This window comes from Episyrphus balteatus, chromosome 2 (assembly GCF_945859705.1).
Source record: "Episyrphus balteatus chromosome 2, idEpiBalt1.1, whole genome shotgun sequence".
NCBI lineage: Eukaryota > Metazoa > Arthropoda > Insecta > Diptera > Syrphidae > Episyrphus > Episyrphus balteatus.
This window is the reverse complement of record NC_079135.1, coordinates 96,531,180-96,549,886: the sequence shown is the minus strand read 5'-3', so window position 1 is coordinate 96,549,886 and position 18,707 is coordinate 96,531,180. Positions and strand designations below refer to the sequence as shown.

General features: G+C 30.8%; 1 protein-coding gene across 2 annotated transcripts in view; it reads right to left on the bottom strand.

Annotated features, from left to right (window-relative positions):
- LOC129908293 (plastin-3) overlaps positions 1-17,338 on the bottom strand; it is a 57,549-nt gene extending 40,211 nt beyond the window's left edge. The window contains exon 1 of one of the 2 annotated variants that reach the window (XM_055984699.1): positions 16,749-17,338. In XM_055984699.1, coding sequence (XP_055840674.1) covers positions 16,749-16,823 — 75 coding nt within the window. In that variant the 5' untranslated portion in view covers positions 16,824-17,338. Of the gene's footprint in view, positions 1-5,807; positions 5,815-16,748 lie in introns of those variants that run through there. The other variant, XM_055984701.1, reaches the window with a different exon arrangement.
- Positions 17,339-18,707: the final 1,369 nt, after the last annotated feature.

The window sequence follows — 18,707 nt, the reverse complement described above, 5'->3', positions numbered from 1 at the left end:
TTATATCAGCAGCTAGTTTTGGACTCTATTTTGCCGTATCACGTCAGGTTTTTGAGACATCCTCAAAAAATGTCATAAAAGACCTTTTTTTTTAGTTTAGACATTTTTTGAGGATATTTCAAAAACCTGACGTGATACGCCAAAATAGAGTTCGGATTCGGTTTAAACAACCCAAAAACTATATGAAAAACCTAGACGCAACCCCAGATAAGAAATTTTGTTTTTTTGGTTTTGACATTTTTTTGAGGATATCTCAGAAACCTGACGTGATAGGGCGAAATTGACTTCGAATCTGGATTCAGCGATCCAAAAACTATATGATTAACATATTCGCACACCCAGATCAGAGACAAAATTTTTTTGTTTTCGTGACATTTTATGAGGTTATCTCGAAAACCTGACGTGATGGAGCAAAACGGAATTCGGATTCGGTTTCAGCGACCCAAAAACTATATGAAAAACCTAGTGGCAACCCCAGGTCAGAACTTTTATATTTTTTTGTGTGGCTGTGTTATCAAGTACCTACCCATTTTGCACTAGTATAGTAGTTAAAACTTCTATATTCTTAATACAAAAACGACTTCTTACTAATTTTTGTCTTGGCTTCTCTAGGTAGCAATGTCTTTTGCAAAAGTACATTTCTTTCAAGTCAATATAAGGTTTGTAGTTTTTCTTCTTGCAAACTAAACGCAGGTTTTCCTTATACTTCTAGTGCAGAATAATGGTTACATGACAGATTAGATGGAGCTCCACCAATAACCTTGACAACACTAAGGCGGAGGAGTTAATTTTTAAGCTTTTAAACTGTTACCCTTGTTATTGAAGAATTTTACCTACTTTTAAAAAATGTATTACTCTTCCAGCCAAACTTGAAAATCGAATAAGAATAGTAGTGGAGTAACTAAAGCTCAAAAATTGGCAATATTAGGGAACCCGGCCGAACAGCTTAGATTTTGATGATCTTTTTTTTCAAACGTCGGAATTAAAAATACTTTAAAGTCTATAGATTAAAAATTGCCGGTGTTGCCATTGTGATTTTTTAAATTTAATTGAAGATTTTTGTGAACAAAAACAAATTTTTTTCGAAAATTTTTCTTAAAGGAGAATGGGCAATTTTGTATGGAACTTGGACGTTCCGCGGCCAAGAACGATTTTGTTATTTTTTGATGTAATTAAGTCTTACATACATTGTGCAGAATTTTTATCCTTCTAACGTTCTTCAGAAATCGATAAAATGCATTTTTGCATTTAAAAGTTAATGCAAATTGTCTCAATGTTTAAAATTGAACGTGTATTTTAAGTGCAAGATACGATAATCTGTCATTTTCCCTGAACCTGAAGACCTTTATCTTGGATATCCAACCAATAGAGCCCAAAATATTGGCTTTTTAAAACATCAATTTCGAGTCTATTTTAAGACTTTTTTCTCAATTTTTTATTTGTTTTTTCCTTTTGAAAACTAAAAAAAAATCTTGAAGTGGTTGGTTTAAAAAGCTAATATTTTGAGTTCCATTGGTCGGATATTCAAGATTGAGGTTTTAAATCATAGAAAAAATGACATAAAATCATATTTCATAATTTAATTAAAATAGTAATTCAATTTGCCCTTCACATATTGCACGATGCATTAACAACACTAATATTGCAATATCTTCCATTCCAAATGCAATACAACGAAACGGCCATAGTAAAAAATTTTCCTACGTTGTAGTTCTTTCATTTGATACCAATTTCATTACTGGCCGTCCAAACGTCCAATATGCCCATTCTCCTTTCATAAATTAATTGATGCCAAAAGATTGTCTAGGAAATTCAAGGAAAAAAAATATATGGGTATGAGGGACAATCTTCGATAGTTCAAGCGATAGATGCAATTTTCTTATTAATTGACTTCAAACACAAAAAAAAATATTTGAACACAAGGGCAACACCTACAATATTCAAATATACATTTTTTAAAAGCTAGAAGCTTAGTCATATATGTAAAATTAAAATTAAGTTAATTGAATGAACGCCTTTTGAAAGAATGGTAATTGAACTCAGATTTTTGAAAAAAAAAATTATTGAAAAAATTTTAACATGTCGTTTTTTAAACTTGGTCGTAATATAAAATGCATTTATTTTTAAATTTTTTCTGGCCGCATTTATTATGATTTCAAATTATAAAAGGAAATGTCAATATGTATTACGGTTTATGAAAAAAATTAAAAAGTATTTCATTAATAACTTTTTTTAATAAAAGTTTTGAAAAAAAATGTAACTTATTTTTTTTTTTAAAGTTCAACATCTAAACATAAAATTATTTTTTATTCATTTAATAACCCTTAGGGTTGAAAGTTAAATAGCAAAAATTTAAAGTTCCTATTTACCACAGTCTTTGAGAAAATTAATTATTTCAATGCAAAAATTCAGTTTTAATAAAAAAAAAACCATTGAAATTGAAGTAATTTTTCATTTTTTTTTTTTTCAAAAGTGTGATATATTTTACCTTTTTTGCTTCGAAATTCAACTGATAATATTTATGGCCAAAAATTTTTTTTAAATAAATTCACATTTTATTAGTAAAAGTTTGGAAAAAAGTCATTTTAAATTTTTCTAATAACATTTTTTTTTTAATTCTGAGTTTGAGGGCCATTTTTTCAAAAAGTCTTGATTAAAATTAGTGGATTTAAATTTAAGAGATAAGAATGAGCTTCTGGCTTTTTAAAAATGTATTTTAAAATATTGTAGGTGTTGCCGTTGTTTTCAAAATATTTTTTTTTTTGTTTGAGGTCAGAATGTTAGAAAATTGCATTTATCGCTTAAACGATGGAAGATTGTCCCTTACTGCCTTTTATATATTTTCCTTAAATTACCTAGAGAATCTTTTGCTATCATTTGTTTTATAAAATTTAAGCAAAAAAAATGGTTTTGTTAAAAAAAAAAATTAATTTTAATTTTAAAAAACAATACGGCAACACCGGCAATTTTTAATCTATAGACTTTAAAGTATTTTTAATTACCTACGTTTGAAAAAAAAATCGTCAAAATCAGAGCTGTTCGGCCGGGCTCCCTAATAATTTGCTTTAGTTACTCTACTATAGTGAAGTTACGGCAGTTAAAAATTTGTACTGTCACATAGTGTATTATTTTATTATTTTAATGTCAATGCTTTTCAATGAAAAACCATTTTTACATTTATTTTGAAAGTCCATCACCATTAAGACCCTAAGAAATTGTAATCAATTGATTTCCCATATATTGGTATTGGTATACCATAAGATCTTATATTTATTTGAAACACTATTGAGTTCAATTAAAAAAATATTTTTTTCAAATTGTTTATAACCTTAGCATTCTTTTTGTTAAAGTGCATCATAAATCGCTTCACAATATCAAAAGGCGCTTTTAGTTTGTAATGTTTAATGTAAGTAGGTAGGTACTCGAAGGAATATTAAGACCCTGACTCATGCAATTGAGAATGTCTTTAAGTGGCCCCTTCGTAATGTAACACAAAAAAAAAATCCACTTCTTATTGAGTATACTGATAATAATTTTTCTGCGAGCACTCATTTTTATGTTCGCTACTTTTTCTCTCTACACACAAGGCAGCAGCACATTAATGCATTGTTATCTTGCCCAAAATCCCCGGTGACGCCAGTTGACTACTTCACATGTCGACACTACTGCTTTTTATTATATCATATACTTCTCGTATACACCGCGCAAACTAATATAAAACGATCACACTTTGTGTATTGTTGTTGAGTTTTTTTTTTTTTTAATTTTGACAAAAACCTTGAGTCTTCAAGAGTACGTTACGTATCATGTGTGCCAGCGATGCGACGACGGACGACATGTCGGTTGGTCTCCAAGATAAGAACGTGATCGTCATGGTAGTCGTCTATCAACAAATGGTGTTTTTGATTGATTCTCTTCATCATATGGCACACCCATTGCATAATACTTTCCCTATATAAACTTCAATTACCTTTTATACAAGAAATTGCAGACAAGTTTTGCCTATTGAGTAGTTTAAAGATGTGAAAGTGAAATAGAAACGTACACTTGACTTTTTCACTCCAGAATACAAATTACTTGCAACAACCATTGAAGTCAATTTAATTTTGAATTATGCAATCGAAGTTAGAAAGACACATGTTGTTGTCATATTTTCTTGGAAAAAGATCTGTTTTGAATCTTTAATCAACGATCTTCCGCACATTGCGAGTGGAACCTCGGAACTTCTATAAATACGCATCTGGTATCCAAATGTTGACGTAGGTACTCAAACTATACACAAAACATCTTCTGTTAAGGTGATTTATAAAAATTTTGAAGTCGCGCCTTATAATGTTTGTTTTTACTTAAATTTTTAACAAACAAAGATTTAAGTTGTTTTGCGCATCACAGTCAAATTCAAAGTCCATAAATCTGTAGGTTGAAAATAATTGAAATTGATCGAAAAAGATATTTATAAAATAAAAGTTCGATTTATATATGTAATTCCATATATGGTGTTGTCTCTGGACTTTCTTGTGTTTAAATTTTTTGCCAAACGGAAAATTGCATTTTTATGAACATGACTCACAATGAAATTTTATTCCAAGGGAAAGTTATGCATAATAATCAAGGCCAGTTGTGAGTTTGTCATCAATTTTTCAGGAATTGTAAATGAGAAACAAATTGACTCAGTTAATCGACAGTTTATGAATAGTTTACAACGTTGTAAGAAACAATAAATGTTTGATTTGAATACTTAATAAGTAAGATGGGGAGCAGCCGTTTATTTGTTTATGTATAATAGATAGCATAATTGACTGCTTCGTACTTTGAGTCAGTATAATGCATTTTTTTGTTTCCTGCATATTTGATGACTTAAATCAGAGAATATTGTACCAGAAAAGCCAACTAAGTTATGATACAAAATTGAGTTTATGGTATTTTTTTGCCTTACTTTAGAAGAGTTGTGTCTTAGATGACATACATTTTCCTTAAAGCTCACAAATTTTGACACAATATTCTTGAAATATCATTCATACAGTTAAAAATTAATGACAAAGCCAATGAGACCAAAATCAAACTGGCAACCATAACAATAGTAAGTTCAAAAATTGCATGGGATAAGTTGATATCAAAGCGATCGTTGGACAAAATGTCACAACTGTGATATTAGATAGAAATGTTGTTTTTGGGTTCGGTATTAAAAATCAAAGGAGCCTTTAAAAATATTTTAATGTAAAAAATATTCATTAATACAAATTCTTGAATCTCTTGGATTAATTTGTACCACATACTTTCTGGTATAATAGATAAGTTTTTTCGCTTTATCCTTAAAAAAAAAAAATAAAAACATACTTAAATTTTGTTCATATTCATCAATGTTAAAATATTCAAAAGAAAAACTACATTTTTGTTTGGGTTAAACAGACAGATTTTCGTCTTACATCAGATTTGATATCGTTTAATGGATTTAACGATGTTATGTTATCGACTTTCTGTCAAAATCCAAAAAGTTTTTTTTTACTTATCAAAGCTCTTTCATTTAAATTCATTGACTTTAGGTAAACACAGTTGTTTTGTTCTACTTTTATAGACAAACAAACTTGTACCTTTGTTCAAGAGTTTAATGAAAAAAAAAAAAAAGCTTCGTAGGTAGGTAAAGCGTTCGAAATGTTTTTAGGTTTGACCTAGTTCACTTTCCTTGAATATTTTTCAAACCTAATTGTTTTTTTCTTTATACCTAAAACAAAACACACCTTAGATAGGTACACTAAATTAAAAAAAAAAATAGATAAGATTTTTGTTTAATAATGCCAAATAATAACGTCTGTAAACTTTGTAGTTCGTAATTGACTTTAATGACGCAAAATAAGCTTTTGGTTTGGTTATTTTTATATTGGTGGAGAGTCAAAACTCAAATAGTACATAGCGGAAACTCACTTTTTCCTGGTTTTGAAAAAAAAAAATAAACTGCAAAATGGAATATTGACATTATGTAGTTCAGACAAAAGAAACTTTAGATTAAAAAAAATAGAACCTTAAAATTTTGCACCAAGAGGGTACCTTACTCTGTTCCTACACAATGCAAACTAACAGAAGCATGCGCAGAATTGGCTATTGCCATACTGGGTTAACACTGTTGTAGTGATAAGATTTTGTTTTTATTTTTGATAAGGTGAAGGTACCTATAACGATGTCTACACTAAGAGAATTCCAAATTGAGTATGTCCTAAACCATTCTGGCAGTCCTCAGATTACTCTTAAACATTTCTGTGTCCATTCAAATCCGCGCCTACAAATGACATATTTTAAAATTTTTGTGGTAGTCCTTGCCAAAATGCACCGTGGTGAGAATTAAACTTTGAAATACAAAAAAAAAACTTTAAAGTAACTATTCCCTATATTATAACTATATAAAATGACAGCGGTTTTGTTTTAACCTTGATCTAATTCGTAATACAACATATTATATGGAGGTCTGTAATGGACCAAGTTTAAAAAATCCAAATCTAGTCCCAAAATCTGTGCAAGGTTAAACTTTATTAAGAGCTATCATTAGTTTGATCAAATAGTGTTTCGGTTCAAATTGTCATTTGTTAGGCAAAGACATTTATCATAAGATTCAATGGTAGCGTATTTAATTTAACTCGTTATATCTCCGAATCCACTTTTTGTGACTTCGTGAAGAGATTGAAGCTTTTAACCCTTTCTAATAAAAGTGATCCATCTCCCGTGTTTCGCCATTTTGTTACAAGATGAAAGCTTGCTTTCTCTACATCATAATTTTCTAGTTCACAGCTCCCAACTTTCATTATTTTAACGTTCCAACTCGAGAACTGTTGCATTACTTTACTTCCTGGAATCTGAATAGATCTGACCCTATCCAGTGGATTCAGAATTAGTATCTACCTACTGCTTGAAATGTATTGGAATTTTTCGTGAAACATTTTTGAATGTTTTCGACACTGTGTTCTTATTTTTGTTTGATCTTCGTTGACTATGCTGGTGGTCTGCACTTCTGCATTCGTCTAACCAAGGACTAAAAAAACTGCAATAAAAGCATCATATACTAAAAGATAAAGTTGCTTTTTTGATATACAAAGATAAAAGTATTTCATTATACAAAAGTTCAAAAAAGGAAATAAAACTGATGAATGAAAAATAGCGATCACTCAATCACGGATGTGTCACCGCATTCCTTATCAAATTCATTCATTAAATAAGATTAATACAAATTTGTCAATATAATATACTAACATAAGAGATACTCTAAATGTAACGCTACCATTTAGACTACGTTAAGTAATGCGGCCTTCCATTATCGGCTGCCGCGCCACCGCCTTCGTAACAACACTCCGCTTTGATTTACAGCGATCGTGATAAGACTCTTAAATTAGCCAGATACATTTTTTCTATGTGACACTTTTTCCGTACATGGAGTGAACGCTTGATGCAGTGTGCCGTTGCGCTATTTTCTTTTTTTTTTTGTCTTCTTTACTTCATTTGACTTAGACTATACCATTTGACCGAGTAAGCTAAACAGAGCTTGCATAATAATAAAAATAAAAAGGCAGTGGCAAAAAAAAAAACGAGGTGATACTGCTAAGTTTGTGTTGTGATAAAAAGGCGAAGTGCAGCAAACATAGAAATTACATGTGGGCCGTCATACTCGTACACTCTATGTACGTGATTGTCACAATTGTTTATTTATTTCTTTTTTTGTTTTGTTTGTTCAAATAAATGATGACATTACATGACGTGCTAAACTGTCAAAACCTCATTTAAATGCGTTTCAATGTTTTTGTTAACTTTTTTTAATTGATAGGTTTTGTTTGTTACTTGCATATTAGAGAGTGTTTGTAAATATTTTTGCATTTTTTATTGTCGTCAGAAATAACAAAAAAAAAAAAAAAAACTTGTCAAAAACATATGACGTGATGTCTTATAAATCCATGAACCATGGCAGCATCCACGACGCCAATTCCTCCCGTCCCGGCTGTAATTTTTAGCAGTGTGGTATAAATTGCATTTCAAAATTTAAAATAAACTACATATTAGAGACATAAAAATCTACTACAGCTTATTTGAAAGGTTATAACCTAAAGTTGAATAGGTATACTAATAATAAGAAAGGATTTTTAAAAATTCAACCATTAAATAGGGTAAATCGGGGTAAAATGAGATGGTAAAAAAAAATTATTTTCTAAATCAAAAGATAAGCTTTTTGTATGGTTTAGGAGAAGTATTGACAAAATTCTAACTCAAACTCACAGGACACTGTTGCGGATACATGTGCAAAAAATAGCGCACTACATTTTTTGACCGTTTTCAAGTTTTACTAATAAATTTTTTATTTTGCGAGATAGATAAATGAAATTTGTACAGTGGATAGATTACACCGGCACACAAAAAAAAAGTGTCATGAACCAGAAACCAGACCTATCTTTCTATATGTTTTTGGACCCGCTGAATCCGAATTTCAAGTCCGTTTGGCCCTGTCACCCTCCAGTTTTGAGTAATATGCAAAAAACTCAAAAAAAGGTAGTTTTTGGGGTCTTTTTTACACTTTTCTCAAAACTGGAGGGTGACCGGGCAAAACGGACTTGAAATTCGGATTCAGCGGTCCCAAAAACATATAGAAAGATAGGTCTGGTTTCTGGTTCATACAACTCTTTTTTTTGTGTGCTAGCACTGTCGCGACATGTCGCTGTCATACCCGGCACTCAAAAAAAAAAGTTTCATGTACCAATAATTATTGACAGGACTATTATATTTGTATTATTATTTCTAACCTTTTCATATACAGAACTCAGAGATAGCGGTAAAAGGATAATGTTTTTTTTCACACGTGATAACGTTTTACCTATTATAGCATATAGAAATTTGATTTAACTTTATTTCGCATGCTGATAATATCACCTTTCATTTGATACATCACACATACCGGTATATGCACTAAAAACTATACAAAGGTAAAATAGCTTTATAATAATATTAAATTTATTATAGGTTGTCATATGAAAAAAATGGAGTAAATCGAGAAGGAAGAAAAAAGTTTTTTTTTTTATTTTTTCGATGAAAATTTATTGCATTAAAAAAATTCCAGCTTTTTTTCTGGATGTCGTACAAACATGAGTGAAATGAATATTGAAAGCTAAAATAATAAGCTTTCAGATAATATAAAATTATTTAAATGTTGTCATGTAAAAATATTGACAATATGATGTGTAAAGAAAAAAAAGTTAATTTTGTTCCCACTTTTTCATGAAAAATGTGTGATTTCATGAAATAATTTGTATACTTTTACAAAATATATACCTATACAAGGTTTATTGAAAAGGCATCATTTTTTTGTATAGTTTTGCATATATAAAATTAGAAATAATGAGAAATTAATATTTTTAACTTCAAAAATTATAAATGATCACGTTATTACGTAAAATTATCGTCCGTAAACCGATTTTACAGACAACCATTTTTGTATGACATTTTTAGACATGACAATTCCGAATTTAAGCTCCGAAAGGTTGATACCTACTTAAGGTTTTCAAAACAGTTTTTAACATTATTTTCCAATTAAATTAAATAAAAATAAAAAAAAAACCACACATCTACAAACATACATAACCTTCACCACACCCAAATTACTTGATTTGTCTCACATCATTTAAATAATTACCCCACAAATGTCTTCAATAATAAACACTTGTCAATTTATTATTGTTAAAAGAGTCCCCCCTCTCTAATTTCATTTAACTTTCTTAACCTTTGATTTGTAATTCAAACGGAAATAGAGAAATAAACTCGCGCCGTGCACAAGCACCCATCATGTTAAGTCAAGACATTTGGTCTTGTTCCCCTATAGTTTTTCGGAACGTTTTCAATCTGTAGTTCATCTTTATAAAAAAAAAGATGTGTGCTCTACCCCTTGCTTTCGATGGAATGCAAAAGATAAATGTAATTTTCAATTCGAATGGAGATAAATTAAATGCATTTTGTGTATTGCACACATCTTTCATGAATTTCATGAAGTTTATTGAAAAAGTAAAACAAGAAAAGAAACAAAAATCACTATAAACAAACCGTAGTGTACACTGTATAATAGTAGCCTTGTTTGATTGTTACATTTGAAGTCTCTGCAATGTGAATCTCAACAATCATTTGCTTTGGAATGTTTATCATTTTCAATGTGCACACTGGAATTCCGAACACTACTTATCCTTGGTTTATACGTTTACGAGATCAATGCCCGCAAAAATGCTTTGTTTTGTTTTCAATTAATTACAAAATGATGTTCTCCATGGGTTTTTAAATTTGTATAGTTTTTATTTATAAGTTAATCAGACTAATTGCATTCAATTTGTTTTATTGAATTAGTTTCAAATGGTTCTTATTTTAAAATCAATAACAAAGCTTATCAATCAAAATATTCACATTTGGTTCCATTGGTTCCAAACTTTTGACGGTGCACAGTGGCCCATTTTGACTTTTTTGCTGTTGCAAAAATCGTATTTTCTAAACGAATGAAGATATCGCAATATGTAATTGTTTTTTTTATCTCAAAGATGGTTAACTTTACAGAGTGTTTCAGAATTTGGATTTAAAGTAAAAAGTTTTAGATAAGATGATTAACATAAAAGCATTTTAATTTACAACCGTCAAAAATTAATAATCAATTATAGAAAAGATATAAAAATGCTAACAAAATTATATAAACTATTATCTATTTCCGAGGTGATGTGTAATAAACTCATCATTTTTGGAAAGTATCGATCTTTTTAATCTTTTTGGTTTATTAAAACCTTAAGGAAGAAATAAGTGGATCCGATGAGGTTGTAAGCATATGTATTAATTAGGTCTTTATACTGCGGAATTCTAGAAAAGTTGCATGTATTTTTATATCTGAATTTTTTGTAGTCTTTATTTTTGCATTCTTGGACTTCTTCTGACCATTATACAAGTGATAGTGATAGATATTCGATGATATTTTGACTATGAAACAATATTTTATTTTCCATTTATTTGACTCCAACTTGAATCTCTTGTTTTCTTCTTTTTTTCAATCTTCGCGGTCTCAATAGATTCATCTGTGTCCTCTCCCTCTCGTCGAAGAGTATACGCATGCAACGGAGAGATTCCATATTATTAATTACATTCGTCGTGATTTGTTTCATTTAAACATCTATCCTCATCCTTTTTGGGGAACTAATTGTGCCCTATCGTGAATTTTTTGTGCTATCTTGAATCTCCCAAAAAATCGTATGAAATGACGTCTAAATTCATCTTGAAAATTGATTGCCGGTACCAATAAATTCCAAGGGAAACTTTTTATAATCATTTTCGTTCCCATGTTTAAAACATTGGAAACATTCGCAGGGAAATTTTTATTCAGTATTACAAAAATTGTAATTTGAGAGGTTTTGTTCCCAATAGTAGGTTCATCAATTAAAAATAAATTAAATTGAGAAGTTCCAACAACAAAGAAAAACCTCAAATGAGGAAGCGATACAAATTATCAGATGTAAAGAAATTTATAAAATGTTATTAAAAAATTTAAAAAGGATATACCTAATCTCCAACTATCTTGCAAAAACAGGATCTAGGGTCAATTAACCACAGATAAAATGCTTTTAGAAATCATAGTTCATAAGTTCATCTTTCAATTTAATTAAATCCAAATTCAAAAGAAGAACTACAAACTTCCTTCGTGATTCAATCAAAATCCTTACATTACAATCTTTGTCAAATAATTTTAATTTGATGCCATTTCCAAGACTTCCTTCATTAAATAAGGACAAAGAATTCCAAGATGATAACATACAAAACTACTTGCATTAATTTAACAGAAACTTTTATTATCGTGCAAAAACATCTGTGTATTTTCTACAAATAAATAAAAACAACCTTCAGTTGGATATAGAATGCAGTTAGTCTCAATTGTTTACAGATTTCCTAAAGAATTCTCAGCTCATGACTAACCAAGTTTATGTACCTATTCCATTACTTTTCAACTCAACCTATGTGTGGGTAGTCCCATGCTATAAACAATAAATTAATTTATATTCATATCCATAGCTTTAAAAAGAGGGTTAGCAAGTCATTAAAATAATACAAAAAGTAAAAAATATACAAATAATATCAATTACATTTGCTTGAGTTCTGAAAACAAAAAATACTTCCACTTCATTAGCAACCGATCCAATTAGGTATGTTTATTATATTCTCTCCACACCCAATTGCATGATGTTCCTCCTCCTCCACCCTTCTCCAGAGTCCACCCATCCAGTCCTATTGCATGGTATTTGTATGATGTTTCAAGTGCTTCTCTCGAACACACACTTTTCCAGCGGAAGAGTTATATTATTTTCTATTAATTCAGTAAAATTAATTGCCAAACCAGGCAGTCAGTAAGTCAGCCAGTTTTGAAAACAATTGCGCTTCTCTCTTTGAGAGGAGTCAACCCAGTCAGCGAAATGAATCCAAAACGTCCGTCGTTCTTGTTGTAGTCGTAGTCATTGACGTCGTCATCGTTGTTGTTGTTGTTGTTGTTATTAAATTATTGGACAACCGGTTTTTGTTCTGGCCTCGTCAACGACCGACGACGACTTCGTCGTCGTTGTAGTATTTTTGCGCTCGTAAAATCAATAAAATGTCGACTGAATTACTTTCCACAGACCGGTATTTAAGAAGGAATTAGAAACAACCCTCAAGTCAAGAGTTTCCAAGCAGTAGACTCTGAACCCAATTCTACCAGTCTTTTAAGTCCAAATCAAGAGTCCAAGGAATAATATGCACCTTTCTACTCTTTTTTTTATATTTTTATCAAACGCACATGTTAAAGGCAAGTGCAGAAAAGAAAAATATAGATGCGCCACGCAGCAGCACCCCTTAATAATCCAATAAATTTTTGTTTGGGGGATGAATTCTTTATTGCGCTTCTGACAACACCCAAAAATATGAATGTGGTGAGGTTACCGGTTCGTTGGGGTTCCGTCCGGTGTCATGTGGAATTCGAATTATGTGTAATATTTTTTGTTTTATTTTTATTTTTCATTCAAAGCCGCTCCTCGTGTTTTATTTACGCGTACAAATAGCAATGAGGGTCGATGCCGAGGGGCGATAAATACGAAACACGTCGAAACGACTTCTTTTTTTTTCATATAAACCTGTTCAGAACACAGAACTTTTCTTCCAGAGTTAAGAATTTTTCTCGTCGTGTGTTTGTTGTCTCTTGGTTAGGTATATTTGCTTCATGTCTGTTTTGGATGAAAGAATTTGTTAGCAGTGTTGCCAGTTGTATGTTGTTCTTTGATTTAAGTCATAAGGTTGAAGTTGCATTGAAGGGATTAGTGACATTCAATTCAAAAGAGAACCTTTAAATTTGAATTTCGTAGGTAGATGGAATCTTTTCCTAAATATATTAGCATTTGGTTACATGAATATAACATGTTGAGGCATGTTGTGAATTGTGAGGTGAGATGTTGAATTTAGGGATCAATACAAAATAAAACCAATGTAGCCGTTATAATATGATAAAACTGAAACTTAAGAACACAATGATGAAGGAAGAATAGAGGAAGATCAAAACTGACTCTCGAAGTCCATTATATTATGTGTTTTGCATTAGATGCGACTAAAGGATGAAGCGTGTAGGCTATGTTGAAACAAGAAAATCTAATGGGAAATGGCTCTATTTCCTGCCGGAAGGTCTAATTTTCTAAACAAAAAACAAAATGGAACAGTAAAAATAAAACTTAAGGATTTAAGTTCTGCATGAGTTCTTATGTGACGCAGAGGAAATAGTAGGGAATAAGATTTTATGTTCTACTTAAATATTTAAGTTTCGTTTCAGCAGTCCGAGACGAATAAAAAATATTGAAATCAGTCAATCCGTTGTCGAGATAACTACGTATCATGTAACAAATATACAAACTGTATGAGAATATCAGTAATCTTCATAAATTTTTTTTGTGGGTTTTTCGACATATTTTAATAAAAATATCAATTAAAAAAATGCATTTGAAATTAAAAATAAAATGCACGACTGGGTCGCACGTGCCTACTTGCTCTTGAAGTTCAAAGTACTTTTATGTAAGTTTACTTGTACATTTTAAGAGCTGACTCTAAATAAATTAAAAAAAAATTTAATGTTGGGGAAGAGCCGACATTTAGGGCAAAATTTTGTTAAATGAATAGTTTTTTTTTTTTTTTTTGTTATTTCACTTTTTTGAGAAAAACTAAAAAATGCAGATTATTTATGTCGAATTGCTTTCAACAAGAAAAATCAAATTAAAAATCGATCTCAATGAGTTTTACGTGTCGGAAACAATGTCCCGAGCATGTTTGACAGAACGAAAAATCGATTTTAATTCGAACTTTTTTTTAATCAAAATCGTTAGAGCCGTTTTCGAGTAATTTCGACTGACCAAGTGATTACTTAATTTAAGATGTTTGAGAAAATTCCAATTTTTTTTTTCACCGGCTGTTTTGGTCATAATGGTGTTCAACAATTTCATTACTTTACCAACACACTGTTGTGCAAAAGGGTAAAGTCGTGGCAATAATACAAAATCTGATGTTTTATTTGAAACAGTGATTGAACTTACAATTTTTAACAATTATTTGAATTTAGGTAAAAAAAAACGTACATTTAGTTGAATAAGTTAAGCTGTAAGACATATTTAAATTTTATAATATTATTTGATAGGTATTATGACATTTGCTTATCGGATAAGTCTGAGAATCGGCCAACATCTATTTTTCATACCTCTAAATTGTTAGGGTGGTCCAGCCAAATTTTTGTATATCTTTTTGGAACGATCTTTACGAAATTTTTTGTGTGTGTCGGGTAGGCCTGAAAATTGGCCAACATGAATTTTCATACCATAAAATGGTTAAAGTGGTTCCAACCAAAAATTTTTGTATAGGTATGTATATTTTTGGAACGATTTTTATGAAATGAAATTTTGTGGGTACCTATATTGGGTAAGTCTAAGAATCGTTTAACATCTATTTTCATACCACTAAATGGTTAGGGTGGTCCACTGAAAATTTTGTTTTAAAATTTTTCTTTGGAACGATTTTTTTTATGAAATTTTGTGTGCATATCAGCTAAGTCTGAGAATCTACAAACATTTATTTTCATAAAACTATATGGTACGTGACAGTATTTCAATTACAAATTTTCGTCTTAGAAAAAACAAAAAACAACTTATTTTGACTGCTCATTTCATCAGTTCTATTGTTTTTTGTGGAAATAAGATTTTCAAGACATAAATGAATTAATCAGAAATGGACTTAATTGAAATGGGACTGCACTGGAAGCTTTTCATACTATGATCTGTCCTTTCCTTTAAGACTGAAAACATCAATCTTGATAATGCGATCAATAGAACTCAAAAAACATTTTTTTATTTATAAAGACCTATATTTGTTGTTGTGACCCGATTTTTTTTAAAAAGATTGAAACACTCCAAAATTAGAAGTAAAAAGCAGAAGAGGCGCAACGAAGTCCGCCGGGTTAGCCAGTTTTTGTATATAAAGTAGGTACATCCAGAACGTAAACAACTTACTTAAATGTGTTTATAGTGTCCTCACATACCTATACCGTACCACTAAGGGCTCAACCCTACAAATGTTATAGCCCTGTTTTATTGGTAAGTCAGTACTTAGATCAGTAAAATATTACACGGTAAACAACAACAAATGATTGCTAGGGATAAACAAAAGTTTTGTTTTTGTTGGTTTGTTCTAAACTTATACATTTTTCATATCTCAACAATAAAAGATTATTAATAAATAATTAATAAAAGTACCTAATCGTTTGCTGTTGTTTACTGCATAAAATGTTTACTCAGTAATATACTAAGTAAAATACTGAGTACCAATAAAACACGGCTGTAGTACCTATAAATAATTGGTAAGGTAATGTGCAGTGCCGAGGGACTTATAAAAAAAAACTTTTTGCAGTTTTTGGTAACATCAAATCGGTATCAAGAAAACCAAGTAGGTAACTGATGTTGTTGGGGGAAATTGCAATGTTTGAAGATTGCATCATATAGGACATAGCTTATCTTTGCAATTACCTACTCAATAAGAACTGCATCTTCTTCAAACTAAAAATGCAGTGAATCATCTCCAATAACTAATGTCGTCCAAGTACACACATATGACTCATTTGTCATTTGCTTTACTGCAACAAAAGGTAGTCCTTGAAACAAATTTGGATCAATTCCATGTACCTATACATATTTTCCAAATAATTAGGCATTTTCTTATGCATCACACTTAGACTATGTGCCGACTATCTTTGGTCCACAAGTGAACTTCTTTATACTTTCACACAAAAGAAACCTATGAATTCTGGCAACTCTCTATATGAGCACCCCCGCAAAGATGAAGTTCAACACAATAAAAAAAACTGGAGTATAACAGCGGAGTCACCGTCCCCGCTGGGGAGTTTGTTTTTTTCTCCCAAAAAAAAAAAACTGATAGACAACACGAATGAAGGGGAAGATGAAAGAAAAGATTGGAAAAAAAAGACACGACACTGAAACAAACACACAACACGAGTTTGTTGTTTTTTTTTTTCAATGTGAGATCGAGAAAGATGCGTAGGAAGCGGCTTCGGCTTCGTGTTCTTGGGCGTGAATTCTTTCCCAACCGAGATTGAAATTCAGGTCCAACAAAAAGGACACACAAGAAATGCACTAACATTTGCATGGACAATGATGAAGAAAATTGAGAGAGGCTAGTTTAATACTTACGTCTGTAAACTTTTCCTGTATTTCAGCTTTTTCCTCAACCGAAAGGGTTTTAAATTTATTACTCAACGTCGACATCTTTTTTTTTTTTTGCTTTTGTTTTGCTGATTTTATTTCAACACAATTATTTTATTAATTTTATTTACTTTTCTTAATTCACTTTATTATCTTCCTCTCTCAAGACGACACCAAACGCGCCGAGACACAATCGATATGAATGAGGTGGAGTTCAGTTCAGAATGTTGTTGGTTTGGAGAAAATAAAAAAAAAAAAAAAAACTAGATGATGACGAGGTTGAGAGGTGCTTTTACTGTGTTTTTGGAAGCAAGAATTTAATGTTGCTTCTTCTGGCTTTTGGACTAACTTAAGAAGAAGATTCCAAAGATTTTGTTTTTCTTTTCTGTTTTCTCAGAATAAAAGATTCCACATAAAATTAATTAAAAAAAAAAGTACAAAAAACCGCACACGGTTGCACTTTTTTTGAGAGAATGAAGATATACTAAAAAATGAATGTTGAATGTAATTACGTTAGCATTTGTATATTTTTATATTTTCCCAAAACAAACTGTATTCAAATAACATGCAAATTTATTTCTCTATAAAAAAAAAATAATAATTCAATAATTCAATCTTTTGTTTGCCGTGTATAATAAAATATAATTAAAACAAAAGATAGAGAGAGAATAAATAGGAGATTTTGAGGCTGCTGCGAGACCAACCACGAACGAGAATCCGAACGAAACGGTTTGTTATTCGAAAATGAATTTGACGGCGAATGTAGACGACAGCGACAGCGAAAACCTTGCTTTTGCCGCTGTGGATGATGGAGAGTTTTTTTTTTTTTAATGAATTTTTGTTTTGGATGAATTTTTTGGAATGAATGGGGATAATTTTGTGGATGGTGGAATTAGGCTTTTAAGCCAAACGTCAGTGTCGAAGAAAAAAAAAAAACAAAACAGAAAAAAAACTTTTGACATTTCAATTCTGAGGAAAACTGGCGTATGTATTATGCATGTATTCGTTTGTTTTCCTCGGAATTGATTTGATTTGATTGGTTGTTTTTTTATTGTACTTCTTTAATAAACAGTTATGATAGAAAGGAAAAAGACAACGACAGATTGCTTAAAAGCCCAATTGGAATGAATAAAATGAAAAAAACAACAACAAAAATTTAGTTTTGTTTTGAGGTGAAATGATTGTAGTGATGGGAGATTTGTGATTGAAGATGTGTTGGTGATTTTGGCGACATATAATCATGCCGAATAATTTTACCAAATACGCATCTGCGTATTCGGTAATAGGCATCAAGCCTGGTACGCTGCTCGCGCTAAATTTTAGCTGAGATAAAATTCCCATACAAGTTATCGATAACTTGTATGGGATCCATTTTATCTCGGCTAAAAATTTTCGATAATTTGTATGGGAGCTAAAATTTAGCGCGAGCAGCGTACCAGGCTTCAATATTTAACTTTTCCTATGGAATTCAGTTATATTACATGTATCTATCTCCGTTTACTTTTCTGCATGCAGATCAATTTAAATCCAGCATAATTATGATATTAGGTGTGTTTTTTATTACAACCGGTCTTAACTGGACAAAAAAAACGCAGTCTGGGCTAAGCAATTTACATGTTAAATACAACAACACCTTAGCCCCTTGGGCTTAGTTGTTTAGCCCGGAGATTTCTCTGGGCTTAACTTTTTGAACAGTTTTAAATCTGCTACCAGACTAATTTTTTCATAAATTGTTTAGAATTTGTTTAAAAACGTGAAAACTCACGTTTGGAAGGACAAAATGTATTAAAATAGTTTTGCTAGCATACATTTTTGTATCTCTTTGTAAAACATACATGAAAAATACAAGAAAATGACGAAAGCGAAAAATATGACAACTTTAAATTTTTTTTGTGTCGGCTGTTTTCGGAACATTCAATATACAGTGCTGCCAAGATTTCAGGTTAA